A 20518-nucleotide genomic window follows, 5' to 3' on the forward strand; every position below is an offset into this window, starting at 1 on the left:
CACACAGATGGATCCTGGACTTGGGCTTCAGATGTCATATTCCTCTTGTCAAGTCGCTCCTGAACAACAAACATCAGAAGCGTCTTACCTGGGCTAAAAAAACCCAGAACTGGTCTGTTGCTCAGTGATCCAAAGTCCTCTTTTCTGATGAGAGCAACTTTTGCATCTCATTTGGAAACCAAGGACCCAGAGTCTGGAGGAAGAATGGAGAGGCACACACTGCAAGATGCTTGAAGTCCAGTGTGAAGTTTCCACAGTCTGTGTTGATTTGGGGAGCCATGTCATCTGCTGGTGTTGGTCCACTGTGCTTCATTAAGTCCAGGGTCAACACAGCCATCTACCAGATTTTGGAGCACTTCATGCTTCCTTCTGTGGACCTTTATGGGGATGCTGACTTCATTTTCCAGCAGGACTTGGCACCTGCCCACACTGCCAAAAGCACCAAAACCTGGTTCAATGACCGTGGGATTGCTGTGCTTGATTGGCCAGCAAACTCGCCTGACCAGAACCCCATAGAGAATCTATGGGGCATTGCCAAGAGAAAGATGAGAGACATGAGACCTAACAATGCAGGCTGCTACTGAAGCATCCTGGTCTTCCATAACATCTCAGCAGTGCCATAGGCTGATAGCTTCCATGCCACGCCGCATTGAAGCAGTAATTGCTGCAAAAGGGGCCCAAACCAAGTACTGGGTACATATGCATGCTTATATTTTTCAGAGGTCCGATATTGTTCTATGTACAATCCTTGTTTTATTGATTGCATGTAATATTCTAATTTTCTGAGATTGTGGATTTGGGGTTTTCATGAGCTATAAGCCATAATCATCACAAGTATGACAAATCACTGCTTGAACTATCTTGCTTTGCCTGTAATGAGTCTATCTATTAGTTTCACCTTTTAAGTTGCATTACTGAAATAAATGAAATTTATTTTCGAGTTTCACCTGTATGCTTTTATTTACCGATGTTTAAAGCGAGCTGAAATAGACTGGTTCTGAGTTCCAAGTACACAAAGTAAGTCTAGGGAGATGAAAGTGATTTTGCTTCTGTTTTTTTTTAAAGAAAGCTATTATGTTTTAGGAATTTTACTTTTTTCCATAATCTTCTAGACTGGCCTAAGCCAAATGTGGTTCATCAAATGATCTTACATCTATCTTCACGGTGGATTTGTTCTCTGTGGAGCCACACCTATCAAAACTACTGTATGCCATCTGTGTACCATCTGTGTGGACAAATTACCACATGCCATATGCGTGGACTTCTGGGATTTGAAACTTGCCCATCTTAAAGCTGCTGAGGTTTCAGAAACACCGATTTACACACAAGAAGTTGCAAGCTGAAGCTCTGAGGAGCACCACCTTTGGGTAAAACAATTTTAGAAAAATAACTAATTTTACAATTCAAATACAGAGGGAGAAAGCCTGATGAGCCTGAGCGCCCTCAGCTGCCTCCCCCCTCCCCGCCCCAATAAATGAACGAAATTAATAACGGAAGAAAAGAGTAACTGAAATGAAGTCCCCTGGGAGAGCATGAATGGCTAAAGAGCCTTGGCCGGGCATCCTCGGCTGCAATCTTTTCCAATAGTCCGATTTGCCAATTCTGGGCCTTGGCATCATCATTGGACCACCAAAACCACAACAACAACAACAAATATTTTTTAAAATGGGATGCACCCCAAAACTGATATTTCGGGCTGTGTTTCCCCTTTCAAAACTCCGCCATCCTTATACGGAGCACAACAAAGGATTTTCCACTCCCTTCCCCGCTTCTTCGCCCGCCGCCGCGCTCTTTGGCGCGGTTAGGCAAACGCTCCCCGCGCTGTTCCCGTGACGGACAATAGAGGCATCTCCACGTTGCGCAGCCGAAGCGGGTCTTTGCCCGGGATATCGCGGCCTACCCGCACCAAAGGCGCAAAAAAGAGCCCGCCGCCACCCAACGTAACGCGCCGCGACGTTCCCACGGAAGGGAACTTTCTGTCGTCAGAGGAAACTAGGCAGCCAATCGGGAGCCAGAGCGAGGCATTCCCGCTTCGCTTGCCGCTTGTTCGGTCTCTTTAAAACGATTCCGTCGAAATGGGGCTTCATTGGGGTCTGGGAAGAGAGTAGTAAGGCAGCGGGCGGCTCCCTACGGGGTCTTGATACCCAAAGCGCCCCCCTCCCCATTTCTGAAAAGCTCCAGGAAGCAGATGGAAGAACACGATTTCCTAATGAGTTGCACCTAAGAGGAGCAGTAGGCAAAATTAGGTGCTCGCCGATGTTGGGAAAGTTAATTCTTCGCCGCAGAAGGGAAGGCTCGGGGGAGTGGGGGTGGGGGGAGGATTTCTGAAAAGCAATGCTTTTGTTCAGCGTCAGCAAAGCTAAGTAACTCTCTTCAGAAGAGGAGAGGAAGTTAGAAAGATGCGCATCTCAGAGGGTCAAGACGGATGAAGACGAGTTGTGGGTAAATCTCAGTCCTGTCCGCTCAGCAGCCGCTTTTTAAGAACAGTTGCTAGCTACTGGCTGGAGTGACAGTATACGGGAACCATCGCTGCCCACTACTTAGATTTTACACCTATTTACATAGAAGTAATCTGTTAGTATCTATGGTGGTTGGTTACAATTTGGATTAAAAATTTAAAAAGGCAATGACATTTCTCCTGGTTGGTGTATAACAAGACACAGGGATATAATTAAATGGCCTGTGGATCTTTAATATATTTTAATGGTTTTAGGAAAGCGGCATTGATCACATTATAAAGCTGGGAGAAATAGTGAGAGAACGATTAAGGGTGAGGTTTCCTTTCTGTTTTGGCTATCAGTGGTTTCATGGATACCTGCAGCAATATAAAACTGGTTTACCACAACCCAGATGTCTTCTAGATATTTTTAAATCCCCCAATTTAGCCTAAAGCTTTGGGATTTCTTAGTGGTTTCCTTTCCAAGTACAAATAAGGTCTAATTCTGCTTATATGTTTGGGATCAGTTATGATTGGCTAGGGCATGTTGCCTTGGTGGACAAAAGACAATAAAGATGGAATATACATAGGATCCTGTCTGCTTAAAGTCCTTAATATAAGACACATCCTGGTGAATATGAAACATACTCAGCAGGTTCCAGGTTATGTTATAACATGAAATCATTTCTTTTTCCTGGTCTAGTCAAACTTACAAGGTAGCTAAATAGAACATTTATGCACAAAGCATAATAAAATGTGCAGCGCATATATGTATGTATGTGAACTGGAGAAAATGATAAGTTTAGAAATAGCTGAACAAATATGAAAGCAAGTCTTTAAAAATAAGGACTGAGATTTCTATAGTTTGAATAAAATACATAAAGTTGTATGTATGTATTGTATGCTTATTTTAAAGGAAAAAAATCATGAGAGCACTCGGGACCAATCTCAGACAGACCAGAAAACAAAGTTTGCAAAAATTTACTAAGGTAAGACTTTGCAGAGTTGCACTGAACTCTGCAGTGTGTATTCTTCATAACACTGTACGTTCTATGAAATAAAATGAATGATGGAAAATAGAAATAGCATTGCTTTTATCCTTGCTGGAGGTGCAAAAGGCCCAAAGGAGTCGAGGTGTGAGATATTAATGTCTTTTCAGTTCCAGTTTTGTTTACCCAGACTGGCAAGTGCTTGCTTAATTTCCCTGGCAGAGGTTTTTTTGCTTCCCCAACTACTTGCTTTTTTTTGGCGGGGGTGGTGGTGGCTCTTGTTACAAATGGTGTATTTTGACACTGTACTAATGTATGATGTGTGCATTTTCAACAGCAACAGAAATGATGGTAACAGCAATGTGTGTGTGAGACGGAGAGAAGTTTGTGAGGGAGGGAATAACAGATTTTTGTCCTGTAATATGCTATATTTATTGAAAGGAATCCACAATCTTGTATGTACGTACAGGTCCTTGATTTACGACCACAAATGAGCCCAAAATTTCCATTGCTAAGCAAGACAGTTGTTAAGTGAGTTTTGCCCCATTTTACGACCTTTTACCATAGTTGTCAAGCGAATCAGTGTAGTTGTTAAGTAAATCCTGTTAAATTAATCTGGCTTCCCCCATTATCTTTGCTTGATGGAAACTGGCTGGGAAGGTTACAAATGGTGATCCCTTAATTCTGGGAGAGTGCAGCTGTCATAAATACGGGCCAGTTGCCAAGCATCCAAATTTTGATCCCATTACCATGAGGATGCTATAATAGTTGTAAGTGTGAAACCCATCATAAGTCTCTTTTTTCAGTGTCATTGCAACTTTGAATGGTCACTAAATGGATAATTGTTAGTCAAGGATTACCTGTACATAAACCAGGTCCACAATTGTGCTATATCATAATTATTCACTAATTTTGGTTTAACATATTTTGTATACCTGGCATACATTTACTAAATTGTATATACAGGTGAAACTCGAAAAATTAGAATATCATGCAAAAGTTCATTTATTTCAGTAATGCAACTTAAAAGGTGAAACTAATAGACTCATTACATGCAAAGCAAGATAGTTCAAGCCGTGATTTGTCATAATTGTGATGATGATGGCTTTCAGCTGATGAAAACCCCAAATCCACAATCTCAGAAAATTAGAATATTACATGCAATCAATAAAACAAGGATTGCACATAGAACAATATCAGACCTCTGAAAAATATAAGCATGCATATGTACCCAGTACTTGGTTTGGGCCCCTTTTGCAGCAAGTACTGCCTCAATGCGGTGTGGCATGGAAGCTATCAGCTTGTGACTCTGCTGAGGTATTATGGAAGACCAGGATGCTTCAATAGCGGCCTTCAGCTCTTCTGCATTGTTAGGTCTCATGTCTCTCATCTTTTTCTTGGCAATGCCCCATAGATTCTCTATGGGGTTCCGGTCAGGCGAGTTTGCTGGCCAATCAAGCACAGCAATCCCACGGTCATTGAACCAGGTTTTGGTGCTTTTGGCAGTGTGAGCAGGTGCCAAGTCCTGCTGGAAAATGAAGTCAGCATCCCCATGAAGCTCGCCTGTGGAAGGATCTCCTGGTAGACGGTGCATTGACCCTGGACTTAATGAAGTACAGTGGACCAACACCAGCAGATGACATGGCTCCCCAAATCAACACAGACTGTGGAGACTTCACACTGAACTTCAAGCATCTTGCAGTGTGTGCCTCTCCATTCTTCCTCCAGACTCTGAGTCCTTGGTTTCCAAATGAGATGCAAAAGTTGCTCTCATCAGAAAAGAGGACTTTGGACCACTGAGGAACAGACCAGTTCTGTTTTTCTTTAGCCCAGGTAAGATGCTTCTGATGTTTGTTGTTCAGGAGCGGCTTGACAAGAGGAATACGGCATCTGAAGCCCATGTCCAGGATCCATCTGTGTATGGTGGCTCTTGATGCACTGACTGCAGCCTCAGTCCACTCCTTGTGAAAGTCCCCAACACTTTTGAATGGCCTTTTCCTGACAATCCTCTCCAGGCTGCGGTCATCCCTGCTGCTTGTGCACCTTTTTCTTCCACACTTTTCCCTTCCACATAACTTTCTATTAACGTGCTTTGATACAGCACTTTGGGAACATCCAACCTCTTTTGCAATTACATTTTGAGGCTTACCCTCCTTATGGAGGGTGTCAGTGATGGTTTTCTGCACAATTGTCAGGTCAGCAGTCTTTCCCATGATTGTGATTCCTACTGAACCAGACCGAGAGACCATTTAAAGGCTCAGGAACCCTTTGCAGGTGTTATGGCTTAATTAGCTGATTAGAGTGGGACACTTGAGCCTAGAATATTGAACCTTTTCGCAATATTCTAATTTTCTGAGATTGTGGATTTGGGGTTTTCATGAGCTGAAATCATAATCATCACAAGTATGACAAACCACGGCTTGACCTATCTTGCTTTGCATGTAATGAGTCTATCTCATATCTTAGGTTCACCTTTTAAGTTGCATTTCTGAACTAAATGAATTTTTGCACAATATTCTAATTTTTTGAGTTTCACCTGTATGTACAGCAGACCATAAGTAAGACAACTATGGTATAATACAATATGCAATGAAGGCAAAAATATGTGTTTGCTGAAATTCACCATTTTATGCAGCTATTACAAATACAAGAGCGCTGATCTCAAAACACTGAAGATCGCAGAGGGATGAACAGAAGAGCCTTTTGGGTAAGATCAAAGGTCTATATCAGTATTTTATCAAAAAGCTCACAAAGAGAATGGGCAAATATATTGTCATAAACTTTTTCCATTTCCCACTCAGGCATCTAATCTGTGTTGCATTCTAAGCTGACTGCAAGTTGTGCCTGCCATCTTGGCTGTTTTGACACCTCCCCCCTCTCTCTCTGAACACACTTTATCTAATGGCATAAGTTATCATTATTGACAGGCTGATAATAACAATTTATTATTGGGAAAGTCTTAGAACAGGGGTGTCAGACTTGTGGCATTACGGTGGTGTCAGGTGACGTATTGGGACTTTTTTCCCCTTCGCTAAATCGGGTGTGGGTGTGACTAGCATGTGATGCATCTGACCTGCGCCGCAGGCTATGAGTTTGACAGTCCTGCCTTAGAAATATTAGTAATTTTAAATGGGGAAGGTTGGTCTCAATCTTGCTAGTTTTTTTGGAAAATGAACCTGTAGTTTATTATTATTATTATTGTTGATGTTTATTTTTTTTTATTCTGGGTCTGAATTACTTTTAATTACATTGATAGTCCTAGAGTCACTGGTGCAAGAAATATGGTGAAATAAATTGAATAGAATAATATAATGAGAAGGAAACTTTGAACATGAGAAGAGATATGTGTCACTTTGGCAGTGCAGTACTAGCTGGCTGTTTGAATACCTTTTGTGTTACAGCAGCTGGTTGCACTCCAGAGGGCTGCATTCCAATATGCTGCAGAAATCATGGAAGTGTGTCCTTGTGAATCCATCCATTGGATTAATTAACACCTCTGGTCTATTTAAGAAACCCAGTTGTTTCAACCTCTTTCAGGTTGGAAAATAAATCTGATTTGAATGGATTCAGAAATCTGATTTGATTGAGGTAAAATAATAGTTCAATTTGGTTAATTTGGATTTCAGGATCAGGATTTCAGGATTTGTGCCTTCAATTTCAAATCAAATCAACTTTGAAGTTTTGAAGATCTTTGAATCACATCTCTAAAGTCTATTAATTGTTTGCACTATATGCTCTGACTTTCTGGATAAAATATATGCAATTTACCCTTTTTAATATGTGTGTGTGTGTGTGTGTGTGTGTGTGTATGTGTATATATATGTATATATAAGTTTTATTGTTTTATCGATGTATAAAATACAAATACAAATAAAAATAGGAAATTAAGGGAAGGCAAAAGAAAGGGGGAAAGAAAATACGAGGTTCAAGGAAAGAAAGAAAGAGGCATTGATTTCTGACTCTTTTTAGCACAGTACAAGATAACAACTTTACATTTTATATTAGAACCTAGGTAATCATTAAAATTTATAAAACATTTCAGAGAATGAATGAATGGAGGGAGGCAATAGTATTTTCACACAGTATTTAGTTGCAATTTTCCTAACCTTCATGATTAATTATTATGAACTCTCCATTTAGAAATAAATATTAGATTATAGTATTATTTTTACCTATTTTGATGGCTGCAGCACTGATCTAAGGCAAATTTGTGTCTCAAAAACCTATCCTCTGGCATGATGCAACCTGTGACCGATAGGCAGTGTAGAATTAGCTGGCTGCTTTGTTTAATTCTAGCAGTCACTACCACACTGTTACCTGTTGCAGGAACTGTTGGTTGTCAGAGAAAGAGAATAACATAAAGTTGTGTGTGTAGTGGAATGGCAGTGTATTGTTAGCTGGATGGATATCCAGATGGCACCAGCTGACATTCATCTGCCAGCCTACGGCACATATTTTGGTCATCAGGTGACTTGGGGCAGCAAAATGTCCAAAAACTGTCATCAAGAAGATTTATTATTGTTTAACATTCTAACACTGTGGGTGATGTCACAGTGGTTAGAATGCAGTATTGCAAGCTAACTGCACTCACTGGCAGGAGTTTGATTTCTTCGATCATGCAATTTGAAATAGAATATATATTCCTTTACTCTAGGTTGACTCAGCCTTCCATCCTTCTGAGGTCGGTAAAATGAGGACCCAGATTGTTGGGGGCAATATGCTGACTCGATAAATCACTTAGAGAGGGCTATATAAAGCATGGTGAAGCGATATATAAGTCTAAGTGCTATTGCTATCTGCAAATGACTCATGTTGGAATATTTCTCTTATTAGGCTAACTCACAAAGGCAAAACTGAAAATAGTTTTCTGTGCACTAATTGTTCAACTGAAGTTTCTCTGATGTTCTTCATTCTGATATAATCATCTGAGTTTATAGTACTATGTGTGTTCTGTCTCTGTGTGGGATGGTTTGGCAGTGTACCTCTTAGTTAGCTGTTGTATGTATTCCAGCAACTAAGTACACTTCCATATTATTGCACAATTTAACATCATTTTGAAGCTAATATATCAAATTTGCTTGTAGGGAGAGAAGAGCAATAGCCCTCATTGTAATTAAACACTTTTAAGGTATGCAGTGCTGTGAAAAAGTGGATTAAGATTTTAATTTATTTTGTTTCAGATTGGCTTGGTATTTTCCAAACTAGCTTATCTATTGCCAAAATTAATGATAGATAGTATGTATTTTATTTTCATTTCCAGTATGAAAATGAATCTCAGCTCATATGTATTAAATTGATTTGCAATTCTTCTTACTATAGGTAGTCCTCGACTTACAACAGTTCATTTAGTGACTGAAGTTACAATGGCAATGAAAAGTGACTTGACAATTTTTCTCACGACCATTGCAACATCTCCATGGTCACATGATTAAATTTCAGTTGCTTAGTAACTGACTCATATTTATGACAGCTGGAGTGCCCCGGGGTCATGTGATCACCTTTTGCAACCTTCTGACAAACAAAGTAAATGGGGAATCCAGCTTCACTTTACAACTGGGTTATTAACTTAGTTGCAGTGATTAACTTAATACTTGTGCCAAGAAATGGGCAAAACTCACTTAACTGTCTCAATTAGCAACATAAATTTTGGGCTCAATTGTGGTTGCAAGTTGAGGATTGCCTGTATATAATGTTTTTATTATTTGGGCTGCTTAAGGATAAGGATTACCTAGAGATTCAGTATTAATATTTGGATTGTTGCTAAACGTTTCCTTTTATTTAAAACAGGGGTCTTCAAACTTCACAGCTTTAAGACTTGTGGACTTCCAACTCCCAGCATTCGTCCTCCAGTCATGTTAGCTTAGGAATTCTGGGAGTTGTACTTCACAAGTTTTAAACTTGCCAAGTTTGAAGATCCTTGATTTAAAACTTTACTATCATAGAATGGTCAGAACAAAGTCAGCAGTGCTTAAGCCAGTGTTTCTCCTTGCAACTTTAAAACCCTAACTTTTTTTGTGGGGGGGGTGGCCCTTTATGTCAGGTTGGGCTCCTGGTAGCTGCTACAGAAACAGTTCACTCTTGCATCCTTCCTAGGGCTGAGAGAGAATGACTAGACCAAGGGCACCCAGCTGCCTTCATGTCCAAGGTAGGACTAGAACTCACAGTCTTACCGTTTCTCTCTATAAAGTCACAATAACATAATTGTGTGTGTATGTAAAATCATAGCAGGAAATGGTTTAGGAAAGCAATATTTATTTTGTCTTCTTTCCCTCTCGAAAAGTCTCTTACATTGGTCATAATCAGATTTCCTAGCCAGATATCCCAGTAAACCATGTTTGTAGAGTCCAAGGCTCATTTGGGTAAAGTGCTTAGGGGACTATTAAAATCTTGATTTGGTTTGCTCTCAGCATCTTTCATAGTTCTAAACAGAAAAGAAACTTCTGTTTGTCAGTTTATCATGTCATTAAATGTCAAGAAATATCATTGATAGCTCAGCATTTACCATATTTGAGCAGGAAAGTACTAAGGCTGGATGGTGAAGTTGCCCAATGGATCCACAAGGCACAGTGACTTCCTCAAAGATCTTCCTTCTTTTTTATAATTATCTCCCTAATCAGAGCGGCTATATCCTGCTTGATGTTTTCTATGGGTTCTTCAGGCTTCAAGTATTTCACAACTTTACCTTCAGGGCTAATGAGATACTTCCAGAAATTCCACTTAGGTTCCTTTTTCGAAGAATCTGCAGGAATAACATAAGATGAGGCACTTTTAGGTCACAGGCAGCAGGGATGTGATTTGGAAAATGTAGGCACTAAGTTGGGATCATGCTTTAATCCAGGGGTGTCAAACTCAAGGCCCCGGAGCCAGATTCGGCCCACAGGGTGCTTAGATCTGGCCCGCAGGAACTTCACTGGAAACAGTGAAGGACCGGCCCCACAGTGCCTCTGCCAGTGAAAACGAGCTTGTGAGGGCCATGGGTGACCCTCATGAACTCTGTTTTTGCTGGCAGAGAGTTGCAGGAGGCCATCGCAGCCAAAAACAGAGCTTGTGAGGGCTATGGGCAGACATATGCCCACCATTGAGCCCAAGATTTCTGTTGCTAAGGAAACATTTGTGATCCCCCCTGCGCCCCACCCCATTTTACGATTTTTTTTGCTACCATTGTTAAATGAATCACTGCAGTTTTTAAATTAGTAACATGGCTGTGAAGTGAATCTGGTTTCCCCATTGACTGCTGGTCAGAAGGTCACAAAATGGGATTATATGACCCTGGGACACTGCAACTATCATAAATACATGTCAATAGGCAAGTAGCCAAATTTTGATCACATGACCATAAACACCTATCAAGTGTTTATGGTTAATAACCAATGTTATTCAATGTGTAGAATGGAGCCAGAATTGGTGAGCCGTGAAATTACTAGCAGAAGACAATAGAAGATCTAATCAGACTTAGGGGTAGGGAGGGGGGCCTGTGCTGTCCAAGCAATTGTAGTGTGAATTTTTTTGAAAGAGGTTTGCCTTGATTTATTTCTAGAGGTGGAAGTGACTGGCCCAAAGTCACCTGTTCAGCTTCATGGCTTAGGCCAAACTAGAACTTATGTCTTTTTTTTTTTTTTTTGGGAGAATCTCATCAACTCCATTCAATGGTGACTTTCTCCATCTTTTTCTTCCTCTTGACTGATTCACTCTACCTTCATAATTGATTTGCAGTTTGATCCTGTTACACCTATACATGTCAGAACAATTCCAGTTTACGTGGCAGTGCCAGCCATAGATTCTCTTCATTAGTGACTGCAAGCAGTTTGGTTTCTTTATAAAAAAATGAAAGAATTCTAAAAAGATTCTTAGAGACAGTGCACAAGAATAAGCACACAGACACTTCCTGTTATCCATATGCAGATCCTTGTTGTTTTTCTTGATATCAAATTTTAAATGCAAAAGCTTCATTTAGGAATAATAATAACAAAGCGGACTTCTGTAAGGTAGTTAAATTAGGCAAATCAATCTTTTTATTTAGACAGACAAGAACGACTATTTTGCAATGTGTTAGTTAGTGATATGTATGTCCCTTCAAGGCAGTTTTTGACTCCTGGAGACTTCCTAGAACAGTCTCTGCAGTTTCAAGACCAATTTGCCATTGTCTTTTCTAGGATTGAGCAAAAGTGACTGGCCCAAGGCTATTCAACATGCCTTAGGGAGGATGAGAACTGACAGTTTCCCAGTTTCTAGCCTGATGCCTTAAACCAGCGGTCGCCAACTGGTGGGCCGTGGCCCACTGTTGGGCTGTGAGAAAATTTTGGTGGGCCGCAGAGAAATCTCACCCCCAGAGCACCACCACAAAGCAATTAATCCTGGCTGCGCAGAAATACAAGGCTGCGCCACCCACATGGCCTGCGGGAACTCTCCCCGCCCACTCACTCCTTACCTGGTAAACTTGCCTGCTAAATTGCTATTTTTCCTTTTTCTGACCATCATCTGTTCTGCTGTGCCGGAGATTTAGATGAGCTGGAAGCAGGAAATGGTTGGATTTCTTGCTTTCTAACTAGTCTTTAGATCTTCGGCTCAGCACTGTTGAACCTCCCTTAGGACTGAAGGTTTGCTTGCAAGCAAATTCAGTGCAGACTCACGGCAAGTAAATTTGAGAGACTGAGCTAGCCGATGGCGGATAGTTAGATCATTGAATGATTCTGTGAGCAACTTAATCTGCCTGCTTTGCCTGATTTTTGGTAAAAGTTGTTCTTTTTTTAATTAAAAAATTCAATATTTACATGCATGGTATGTTGTGAATTAATTTTGTGAGTTTGCTTGCTAGCAAATTATATGAGTTTGCTTGCAAGCAAATTTTATGTGACAGACTGCGCTAGCCAATGGCAGATAGATAGATCTCTGAGTGAATCTGTGATTCTGTGAGCAACTCAATCTGCCTGCTTTGCCTGATTTTGGGTAAAAGTTCTTTTTTTATAAAAAAATTCAATGTTTATATAAATATTTATAATATTTACATACAAGCCATACCCAGCCAGTCACATGACCACCAAGCCACACCCACAAATTAGGCCATGCCCACAGAATCGGTTAGTGGTCCCTGGGATCTAAAATTATGAGTTTGGTGGTCCCTGAGGTCCAAAAGGTTGGTGACCCCTGCCTTAAACCACTACTAAACCAAACTGGCTGATAGGGATTGTCATTGGAGAAGGTAAAGAACTGCACAATGTAAATAAATATATTCTATTTCATAGTCCTTTTTCTGGATTTTTACTGGTGTCCTGTTGTACTTTTCAAGAATATTTGAAGAGATTTAGGTAGTAGAAGCAATTTTTTAAATAGGAATTGCAAATCCAGCAAATCTTAATCTGTACATGTTTCTGCCTAAAATAACATTGCACTAAAAGACACAACATGCAGCTTAAGAGAGACACAACCTTACCTATCAGAAATTTAAATGCTGGTGATGCTTCAGAACCTAGAATTTTTATTTTACTGAAGATGGGGAATGTCACTCCATAATTTGATTCAGCAAAATAAATGATCTCGTCATTCAGACCTGGCTCCATTTCCCCAAACTGATTGCAAGGAAAGGCCAACACAGTGAAATGGGATGATCCAAACTCTCGCTGGAGTTCCTGCAGCATGATGTAATTTTTTTCTGTGTGCTGGCAGTAACTAGCCACGTTTACAACCAGAGTTGCCTTGAGACAGATAGAAAATTAGAAAAATTAAAAAAGAACGCTGATCAGATCGCTGCTGAGAAATATCTTCCTATCTCATTTATCTTGGCTATCTCAACGCAGAAAAGTCTAGTGTTCAGATCAGTTTCACTATATATAAAAAAAGACAGCATTTAAATCATAGGTATTGAGTAGAAGCAAAAGCATACAATTCAGACAAAGCAAAGTACTTTTTAGGTCACTTTAGTTTATGTGAATTTATGAAACATAAGCCTACTTTCTCCCACGGAAATAAAAGTTTCCCTAGCATTGCAAGCATTAAGAACAATCTACCTTCAATTGTTCAAATGAATGTATGCATTTAGTTACCAAATTCAAGAATTTTAGTCAACAGTGGTTCACTAGCAAAAACAGCCACCTATTAACTGTGCTTACACTTGCAGTCTTTATAATAAAATAAAGAACAATATGAGAACTGGCCAATCAAACCAGAGACTGTTGGTCATTATCAGATGCCTCTGCAAAGTTTAAAAATTGGAGCTGATTCAACCAGGTCCAGTTTTTAAACTTTGCAGAGGCATCTGATATTTACTAACAGAGTCTGGTTTGATAAGCCAATTCTTACATCATTTTTTATGTTATTATAAAAACTGCAAGTGTTAAGCATGGTTAGTAGGTGTCCATTTCTGCAGGAGATATTCCTGGTCCCTAAAATCAGATAGTGGAGAGAATGAACCACTGAAACTTCTCAGTTTATCTCAGCAAGTATTACATTTTAACTTCAGATCCTGGATTTCCACTTTCTAACCATCTAAAGAAATTGAAATTACTTACTTTGCCTCGGTATTTCTCCAAAGACACGGTTCTTCCTCTCCAATCCTTCACGTCAAAAGAATAAAAGTCTCTGTATCTGGGTTTTAAGAACTTGAGCTGCAGCAGGCCTAGCAAGGCTGTGCATAACACCATAGAAATGAAAATAATGAAAACCTTGTTTTTCAGCTTTGAGCTTTTTAATGTATGCGTTGCTAGGGGCAGAGACGGCTCCATTTTGGAGAATTTTTTAGGGGAAGTTTCAGCAGGCCTGGAATGTGAGGAGGAGCTGAAGCCCAGCCAGAGAAAGCTGGGATTGGAAGAAAACTGAGGGAGGGAGAGGGAGCAGACTGTATTGTCTGACTGAATTTTTCATTTCATTTTGCTGTTCAGATCTGATTGTATAAGAGGCTCTTAAGGATGGGATGCTATTTGTAAAATATCTACACCAGTGTTTCTCAATCTTGGCAACTTTAAGATGGGTGGAGTGGACTTCAACTCCCAGACGTGGCTGGCTGGGGAATTTTGGAACTTGGTCCATCTTAAAGTTGCCAAGGTCGAGAAACACTGAACCACACAATCATATTAGGACATTTTAACAGATGTCCCTTTGGGCCCATTGCCCTAACGCCACTAAAAACCCTGAGATGGTGCATCAGCTTTCCCCAGTCTGGAGCTGCCCAGACAAAGTGTTTTGAAGTTCTCATAAACTCCCAATCATCTCAGCTAACTGGAGCATAATGGGAGTTGATGTGCTACACATGCCATGGGCTGGGAAAGGTTACAATACATTGTAGATTAGTTGTCTGTTGTTGGTGATAGTTCCACTAATATCCTTCAGTGGCATAGGTAGTCCTTGATTTACAATCATTTGTTTATCAAACATTCAAACTTAGAAGGATCCTGACAAAAGTACGAATGTTACTTGGACTTATGACTGTAGCAGCATCCTTGCAGTCATGTGACTGTGATTCAGACACCCTGGCAACTGGCTCAATTCTTTTTCCTTTCCTCTGTTAAGGTAGAAGCATTAAATCTTTGAAGTTTCCTGAGAGTTATATGTACCCAATTGCTCTAGGAATAACATTCCAGAGTTTCCATTCCTACTGGAGATTTAAGTTATCTCCAGCTTGGCCTGGATGGTAAAGAATAAATTGGTATCATCTATATCCTGTTATATAGTTCATTATAAATTGATTTATACAAGTGTTAGAATGCCAACATTTGCAGTTTTTTGTATGCTATGCAATGGACAGTTGTTCTTTTGCATTTAAAGTAATTTTACTTCTAGATAAAAATCACTTTCAGAAAGCATATTTTTTAAAAAGCTATGTACATCTTAGAATTTTAGTAGACAATCAGCCTAATATGAGCCAGCATTGTGCAGCAGCAGCCAAAAAAGCTAATGCAATCCTAAATTGCATTAACAGAGGGATACAATCAAGATCAAGTGAGGTACTAATGCCACTCTATAAAGACTTGGTAAGACCACACCTAGAGTACTGCATTCAGTTTTGGTCACCACATTATAAAAAAGATGTTGAGACTTTAGAAAAAGTACAGAGCAACCAGGATGATTAGGGGACTGGAGACTAAACCATATGAAGAACGGTTACAGGAACTGGGCTTGGCTAGTCTAGTAAAGAGAAGGACCAGGGGAGACATGATAGCGGTCTTCCAATATTTGAGGGGCTGCCAGAGAGAGGAAGGAGTCAAACTATTTTCTAAAGCGGCTGTAGGCCAGACAAGGAATAATGGATGGAAACTGAACAAGGAGAGATTTAACTTGGAAACAAAGAGAAACTTTCTGACAGTGAGAACACTCAACCAATGGAACAGCTTGCCCTCAGAAGTTGTGGGAGCGCCATCACTTGAGACTTTCAAGAAGAGATTGGACTGCCATTTTTCAGAAATGGTGTAGGGTCTCCCGCTTAGATGGGGGGTTGGACTAGATGACCTATAAGATCCCTACCAACTCTGATTATCTGTTATCTGTTATAAACGAATGGGTATGAATTTTTCTCAGTACTTTTTACAAAAAATATAAACTAGTAAGAAAACAAGATAGAGCAAATTTGTAATGGGGAAAATGTGAAACATAAAAATTGAAGATGACTTCTGGGTTAGTTTTCTTATACCATTCTCTTCTGGTTTTAATGCTCTTATTTTATTTTTGTATGTTGTGTTTCATCACTTTTTATTATTCATCAACTTGATCATTTTTACTAGCAAATAAATGCTGTAAATAAAACAAAATAATAACTTCCTTCCTGAGTGTTTTCGAGGTGCAATACACATTATTATTATTTTCTTTATTGCACCAAGTTGCATTAAATCACATGAAGCCCTCTTGCAGTCTTTGTATTTACACTGAGATTGCTGTACTAACAAAGCAATGCTGGATAGGAACAGTCTGCCATGTATAATAATTTTATCTACAAATAAAGTACTATTTTCATTCTTTGAAACTGCATCTGTTTACAATAAACTTTTAAACGTTCTCATAATAATAATTAGTTTATTGGATTGTGGAAAACAGATTATAAATTTGTTGTTATTTTGTTGAGAACAGCTTCCAATCAAGAACTCCTATCCGTACTATAGTTTAAAAGCTGCAGAGGAAAGAAACTGGCTTTCCAAATGCTAGTTGTTAGTCACCCAGTTTCCACAGGATGGCAGCAAATGCGCAACAGAAATCAAACATTTCTGGATTGTCTCTTTTCCATCTCAGAAGATGGGCCTGACTGCTTGGGAAGACTGTAACCATTCGAGATCCGAGTATGAGACACACTGATATGCTGCCAAAATGAAGACGTAAGAAAGATTTGGCTGCTTTCAAAAGTTGTTGCTAAATGATAATGTTTAATGTAACAAGAGCGGAAGACAATTAAACAGTTGCCTCATAATATATGAATACTGGTTGCTTTTTATTCAGTGTAAATATAAATGAAAAGAACTTGCATTTATTTTTGTCCAGCCCCACAGGTCTTTCTTCTGATGCAGTCCCTGACATGCTTCTTAAAGAGCACGGACAGTAATTTGATTGGGAAGATGTTGACCACTCCTGTAGCAGGATAACCAGCCTGTTGAATCTCAGTGGATGTTGGAAGAAATGGGTTGAGCGACTGAAATTGGGCATGTAATAGTATGTTAGTGTTTCTCAACCAGCAGCTTCCCAATCAACTCTGGGAATCCCAGACATCATGCTGTAATGCTGACTGAAGAATTCTGGGAGTTGAAGTCCACACAGCTTAAAACTGCCAAGATTGAAAAGCACTGTTCTAGGTCAGTTGCATTAAGCAATGATGTTGGTTCTCTGTGTGGGGCAGATTCATGAAACACCGCTTTCCTATCTACTGTATAGAAAGTTGCATTATTGTAATTAAAGCAACAAGAACCTGCAGATCCCATAGACTAACTTCTATCCAGTTTAGTCAAACATTGACTTTTCTTATCCAGCTACAGATTGGACCTTCCAATTTAATCAATGCTAGGTAGCCCTCTTATTTCTGTAATCAAGAAGTACCTATAATAGTCTTATTGCAGTTGTCCTACAGTATATGTAAAAAAAAATAATCCATGATTTTTCCCCAGCTGCTTACCCATCATTCCAAAATAAAAATACCTGGTTTCAGTTGTATATGAATCTTTAAAATATCCCTGTACTATTAAATGGCTTTTGTACATGTACACCAAACATGATAAAATATCCCCTCTTTTTATTATATTTGTCAACCCTGAAGCTGGCTAGATGGTGGCCATTTTACTATTCTACTGAGATTTTTCTTTCTTCAAAGCTTCAATTCTGACACAGGCTGGAGTTGAGGGATGGGAGGGGGTATAGAAATAACTGGGGTGCTATAACCAAAACAACATCCTTTCCCCTGGGAACCACGGTCATGTGTGCAGGTGGTTGGGAGGTGGAGAATAAGGTCATTCCACATCTTGACTGTGTGCTGATTGGACCATGTGACTGATGCCTTTGCGGAAGTTACAAACTTTTAATTAGGGGGAAAACCAGCAGGAACTTTAGACCTGCATTGCCAATATGACATGCTCTAATAAAATGTTCTTTGAATAGACCTCATGCCTTGAAATTCTTTTGAGTTGCTCACAGAATCATTCAGTGATCTATCTATCTGCCATCGGCTAGCTCACTCTCTCAAATTTGCTTGCCGTGAGTCTGCACTGAATTTGCTTGCAAGCAAACCTTCAGTCCTAAGGGAGGTTCAACAGTGCTGAGCCGAAGATCTAAGGACCAGCTAGAAAGCAAGAAATCCAACCATTTCCTGCTTCCTACCTAATCTAAATCTCCCGGCACAGCAGAACAGATGATGGTTGGAAAAAGGAAAAATAGCAATTTAACAGGCAAGTTTACCAGGTAAGGAGTGAGTGGGCGGGGAGGGTTCCTGCAAGCCATGTGGGCCACGCAACCTTATATTTCTGCGCAGCCAGGTTTAATTGCTTGGTGGTGGTGCTCTGGGCGTGAGATTTCTCTGCAGCCCACCAAAATTTTCTCACAGCCCACCAGTGGGCTGCAGCCCACCGGTTGGCAACCGCTGGCGTAGACCACAACATAGACAAAAGTTTTTGTTCTGCTGGGGACTAATAAGGCATGGGAAAAAGAAAGAAGTGCTATGGCACCAACCCAAGATCTCTCCCACCAGTGAAAACTGCAAAACAACCAAGAATTGAGGAGCACTTTGCTGGCAAGAGATCTGTAAGTAAAACTAACCCACCTCCATTTCCAACAATCTTGAGAGGTTAGAATGGGACTTGCAAAGAGATCTGACAAAACAGCAGATACCAGACTGGGGGGGGCGGGGGGGGAGCAAATGACAGCCAGCTGTTTTCACAAACAACTAGTCCAGCTACAGCTGATATGGAGATCGTGATAAAGACTAAAAAGTTTAACAACAAACTAACTCAGAGTGTGGAGAGCTTACAGTGGGAGAATACAACGGAGTTTATGGCAAAGCAATGCCTTCTCATGGGCATTGTTACAATATTTGAACAACTATTAACCGTCCAACACGATGTAGAGGCACTGAGAAAAGATAGCTGTCTTTCTGCAAGCGTAACATTGGGCTACAGACACCCCCACCAAAGTCCTTACAGCAGACTTGGGTAAATCCCATACTTAGAATAAGGAAGAAGAAAAAAAGTAAAGACTCAGGGAAACAGTTAAAGAACCTGCTAAAAAGTGGCAGCCCTCTCAGAAAAACAGCCCTTCTCCAGACAAGGCAACAAGAGGAGGAGGTATTAATAGAGAAGTTTCATTGGAAGCCAGGAAAGCATCTCCCCGACAATTACATCCATCACATCGCTCACTGCAAACACAACACACTGCTCTTAGAATCCATATGATCAGACTTAATTATGGATGCTGGAATACCAAGAGTGCTATACTAAATTTCCTAAGCCAGCTTCTTCACTGCCATCGGGGGCAGATTGATCTCTGTGCTGTGACGTGGCTTCCTGAGGTCCCAAACTGAAAGCAGATACTCCTGACTTTCAAGCAGCCCACCATACTGCTAATGCTATTTAAGATGAAGGCATATTTAGCCTCCCTTCAAATCTTTCCCAACAGAATTTTCTGTGAGGAAAAGGTTAAATCCTTAATTGTAAGCTCCCACAGCTGTTGTCTCTTCCGCATTCTCAACCTTGGGAAAGAGAGAGAAAGAAAGTGGGAGTCAGCCAGCCTTGATCAGTGAATATGTACTTAACAGCACAGAAAGTGGCCTCATTAATGCTTTTGGCACTCTCCCAAGGAAAGAACAAGACAACATACTATTCAAGTTAGAAAATTTAAAGAAATCCTTGTTGGTCACAATGGACACAGCTGAGCCACTTATAGATGTAGTCTCCCCAATAATTGAGCCTCTTACTTCTCCCGCAAAGGGCAAGGGATTGCATGAGTATGAGATCATGGAAAACAGAAGCCAAGATACACAGGGACCATTAAAGGCCCCAGTAGAGATGGAGATGCTATCATCCTTAAGTGAATATCCTATGACACCTTCCGCACCACATCAAGAGATTGAGAAAGGACCCATGACAGTACCGTCATCTCAAAGTCAAATGAAGCATGACCTGATAACCCCTTGCCCTACACTAGAGAAGAGGCACAGGGATGGCAAGCTCTCTTAGGTGGTGCTAAAACCTCTTACTCTGAACAATTTTCTCAGGAGTCTATACAGATTTAGATGGGGCTCCCCTCCTTTTAGAGAAGGCCAATTTCGTGCATCACGACAGCTCAGTCCATCGCAACAACCCTACAACTATTTTGACTTTATACAGGCACTAACGGATCTGAACTGTTTGGAAGATTGTGGCTTAAAAAAAAACCTCTGAATAATTGTGAAGGGAAAAGGAAAGAGGAGGTGTGGATTTGTCAGAACAAAGCGTGCCATCGGAGTTAACTTTAATCTGTTTTTTTTTTTATATAAAAGACTCTGTTTCTTAAAAATACAAGGAAAATTGCTACAATAAAACAAGAACTTTGAAACATTGAAACAAAGAAAGGGTTAATTGCTGATTCTGATATGGATTTGGCATTGGATTAGCTGAGGGCTAAAAGTGGACTATTGGAAACTAATTTTAAAGACATT

General features: G+C 40.2%; 1 protein-coding gene and 1 long non-coding RNA gene across 4 annotated transcripts; one reads left to right on the plus strand and one right to left on the minus strand.

Moving 5' to 3' along the window:
* Window positions 1–2000: 2000 nt before the first annotated feature.
* Window positions 2001–16813, plus strand: LOC148127412 (uncharacterized). Its single transcript, XR_015742364.1, has 6 exons — window positions 2001–2442; window positions 3354–3426; window positions 6062–6133; window positions 8607–8661; window positions 9520–9571; window positions 16480–16813. It is a non-coding gene; the product is annotated as an uncharacterized LOC148127412 (long non-coding RNA).
* GPX8 (glutathione peroxidase 8 (putative)) lies at window positions 9659–14330 on the minus strand. Of its 3 annotated transcripts, XM_087927298.1 has the most exons (4): window positions 13932–14321; window positions 12857–13118; window positions 11121–11238; window positions 10032–10165 (listed from the first exon to the last, which is right to left on the minus strand). In XM_087927298.1, exons 1-3 carry the CDS (start codon window positions 14142–14144, stop codon window positions 11165–11167), a joined length of 549 nt encoding a protein of 182 aa, XP_087783424.1. In that variant the 5' UTR covers window positions 14145–14321; the 3' UTR covers window positions 10032–10165; window positions 11121–11164. The 3 variants fall into 3 exon arrangements, with proteins under 3 accessions (XP_026572428.1, XP_087783425.1, XP_087783424.1); XM_026716643.2 differs by lacking the exon at window positions 11121–11238 and having other exon boundaries at window positions 9659–10165; window positions 13932–14307; XM_087927299.1 differs by lacking the exons at window positions 11121–11238; window positions 12857–13118 and having other exon boundaries at window positions 9659–10165; window positions 13932–14330.
* Window positions 16814–20518: the final 3705 nt, after the last annotated feature.

The sequence above is a fragment of the Pseudonaja textilis genome, chromosome 2 (genome assembly GCF_049901715.1).
Source record: "Pseudonaja textilis isolate UNSWEBS1 chromosome 2, rPseTex1.2, whole genome shotgun sequence".
Taxonomy (NCBI): Eukaryota; Metazoa; Chordata; class Lepidosauria; order Squamata; family Elapidae; genus Pseudonaja; species Pseudonaja textilis.

Bases quoted from the DNA above. Each gene is read 5' to 3' on its own strand.
- GPX8 (XM_026716643.2), bottom strand. From the start codon at position 14,144: ATGGAGCCGTCTCTGCCCCTAGCAACGCATACATTAAAAAGCTCAAAG. The intron at 13,119-13,931 runs GTAAGTAATTTC...ATCTGTCTCAAG, and splicing joins TGGAGAAATACCGAGGCAAA to GCAACTCTGGTTGTAAACGT. The intron at 10,166-12,856 runs GTAAGGTTGTGT...TTATTCCTGCAG, and splicing joins AGCATTTAAATTTCTGATAG to ATTCTTCGAAAAAGGAACCT.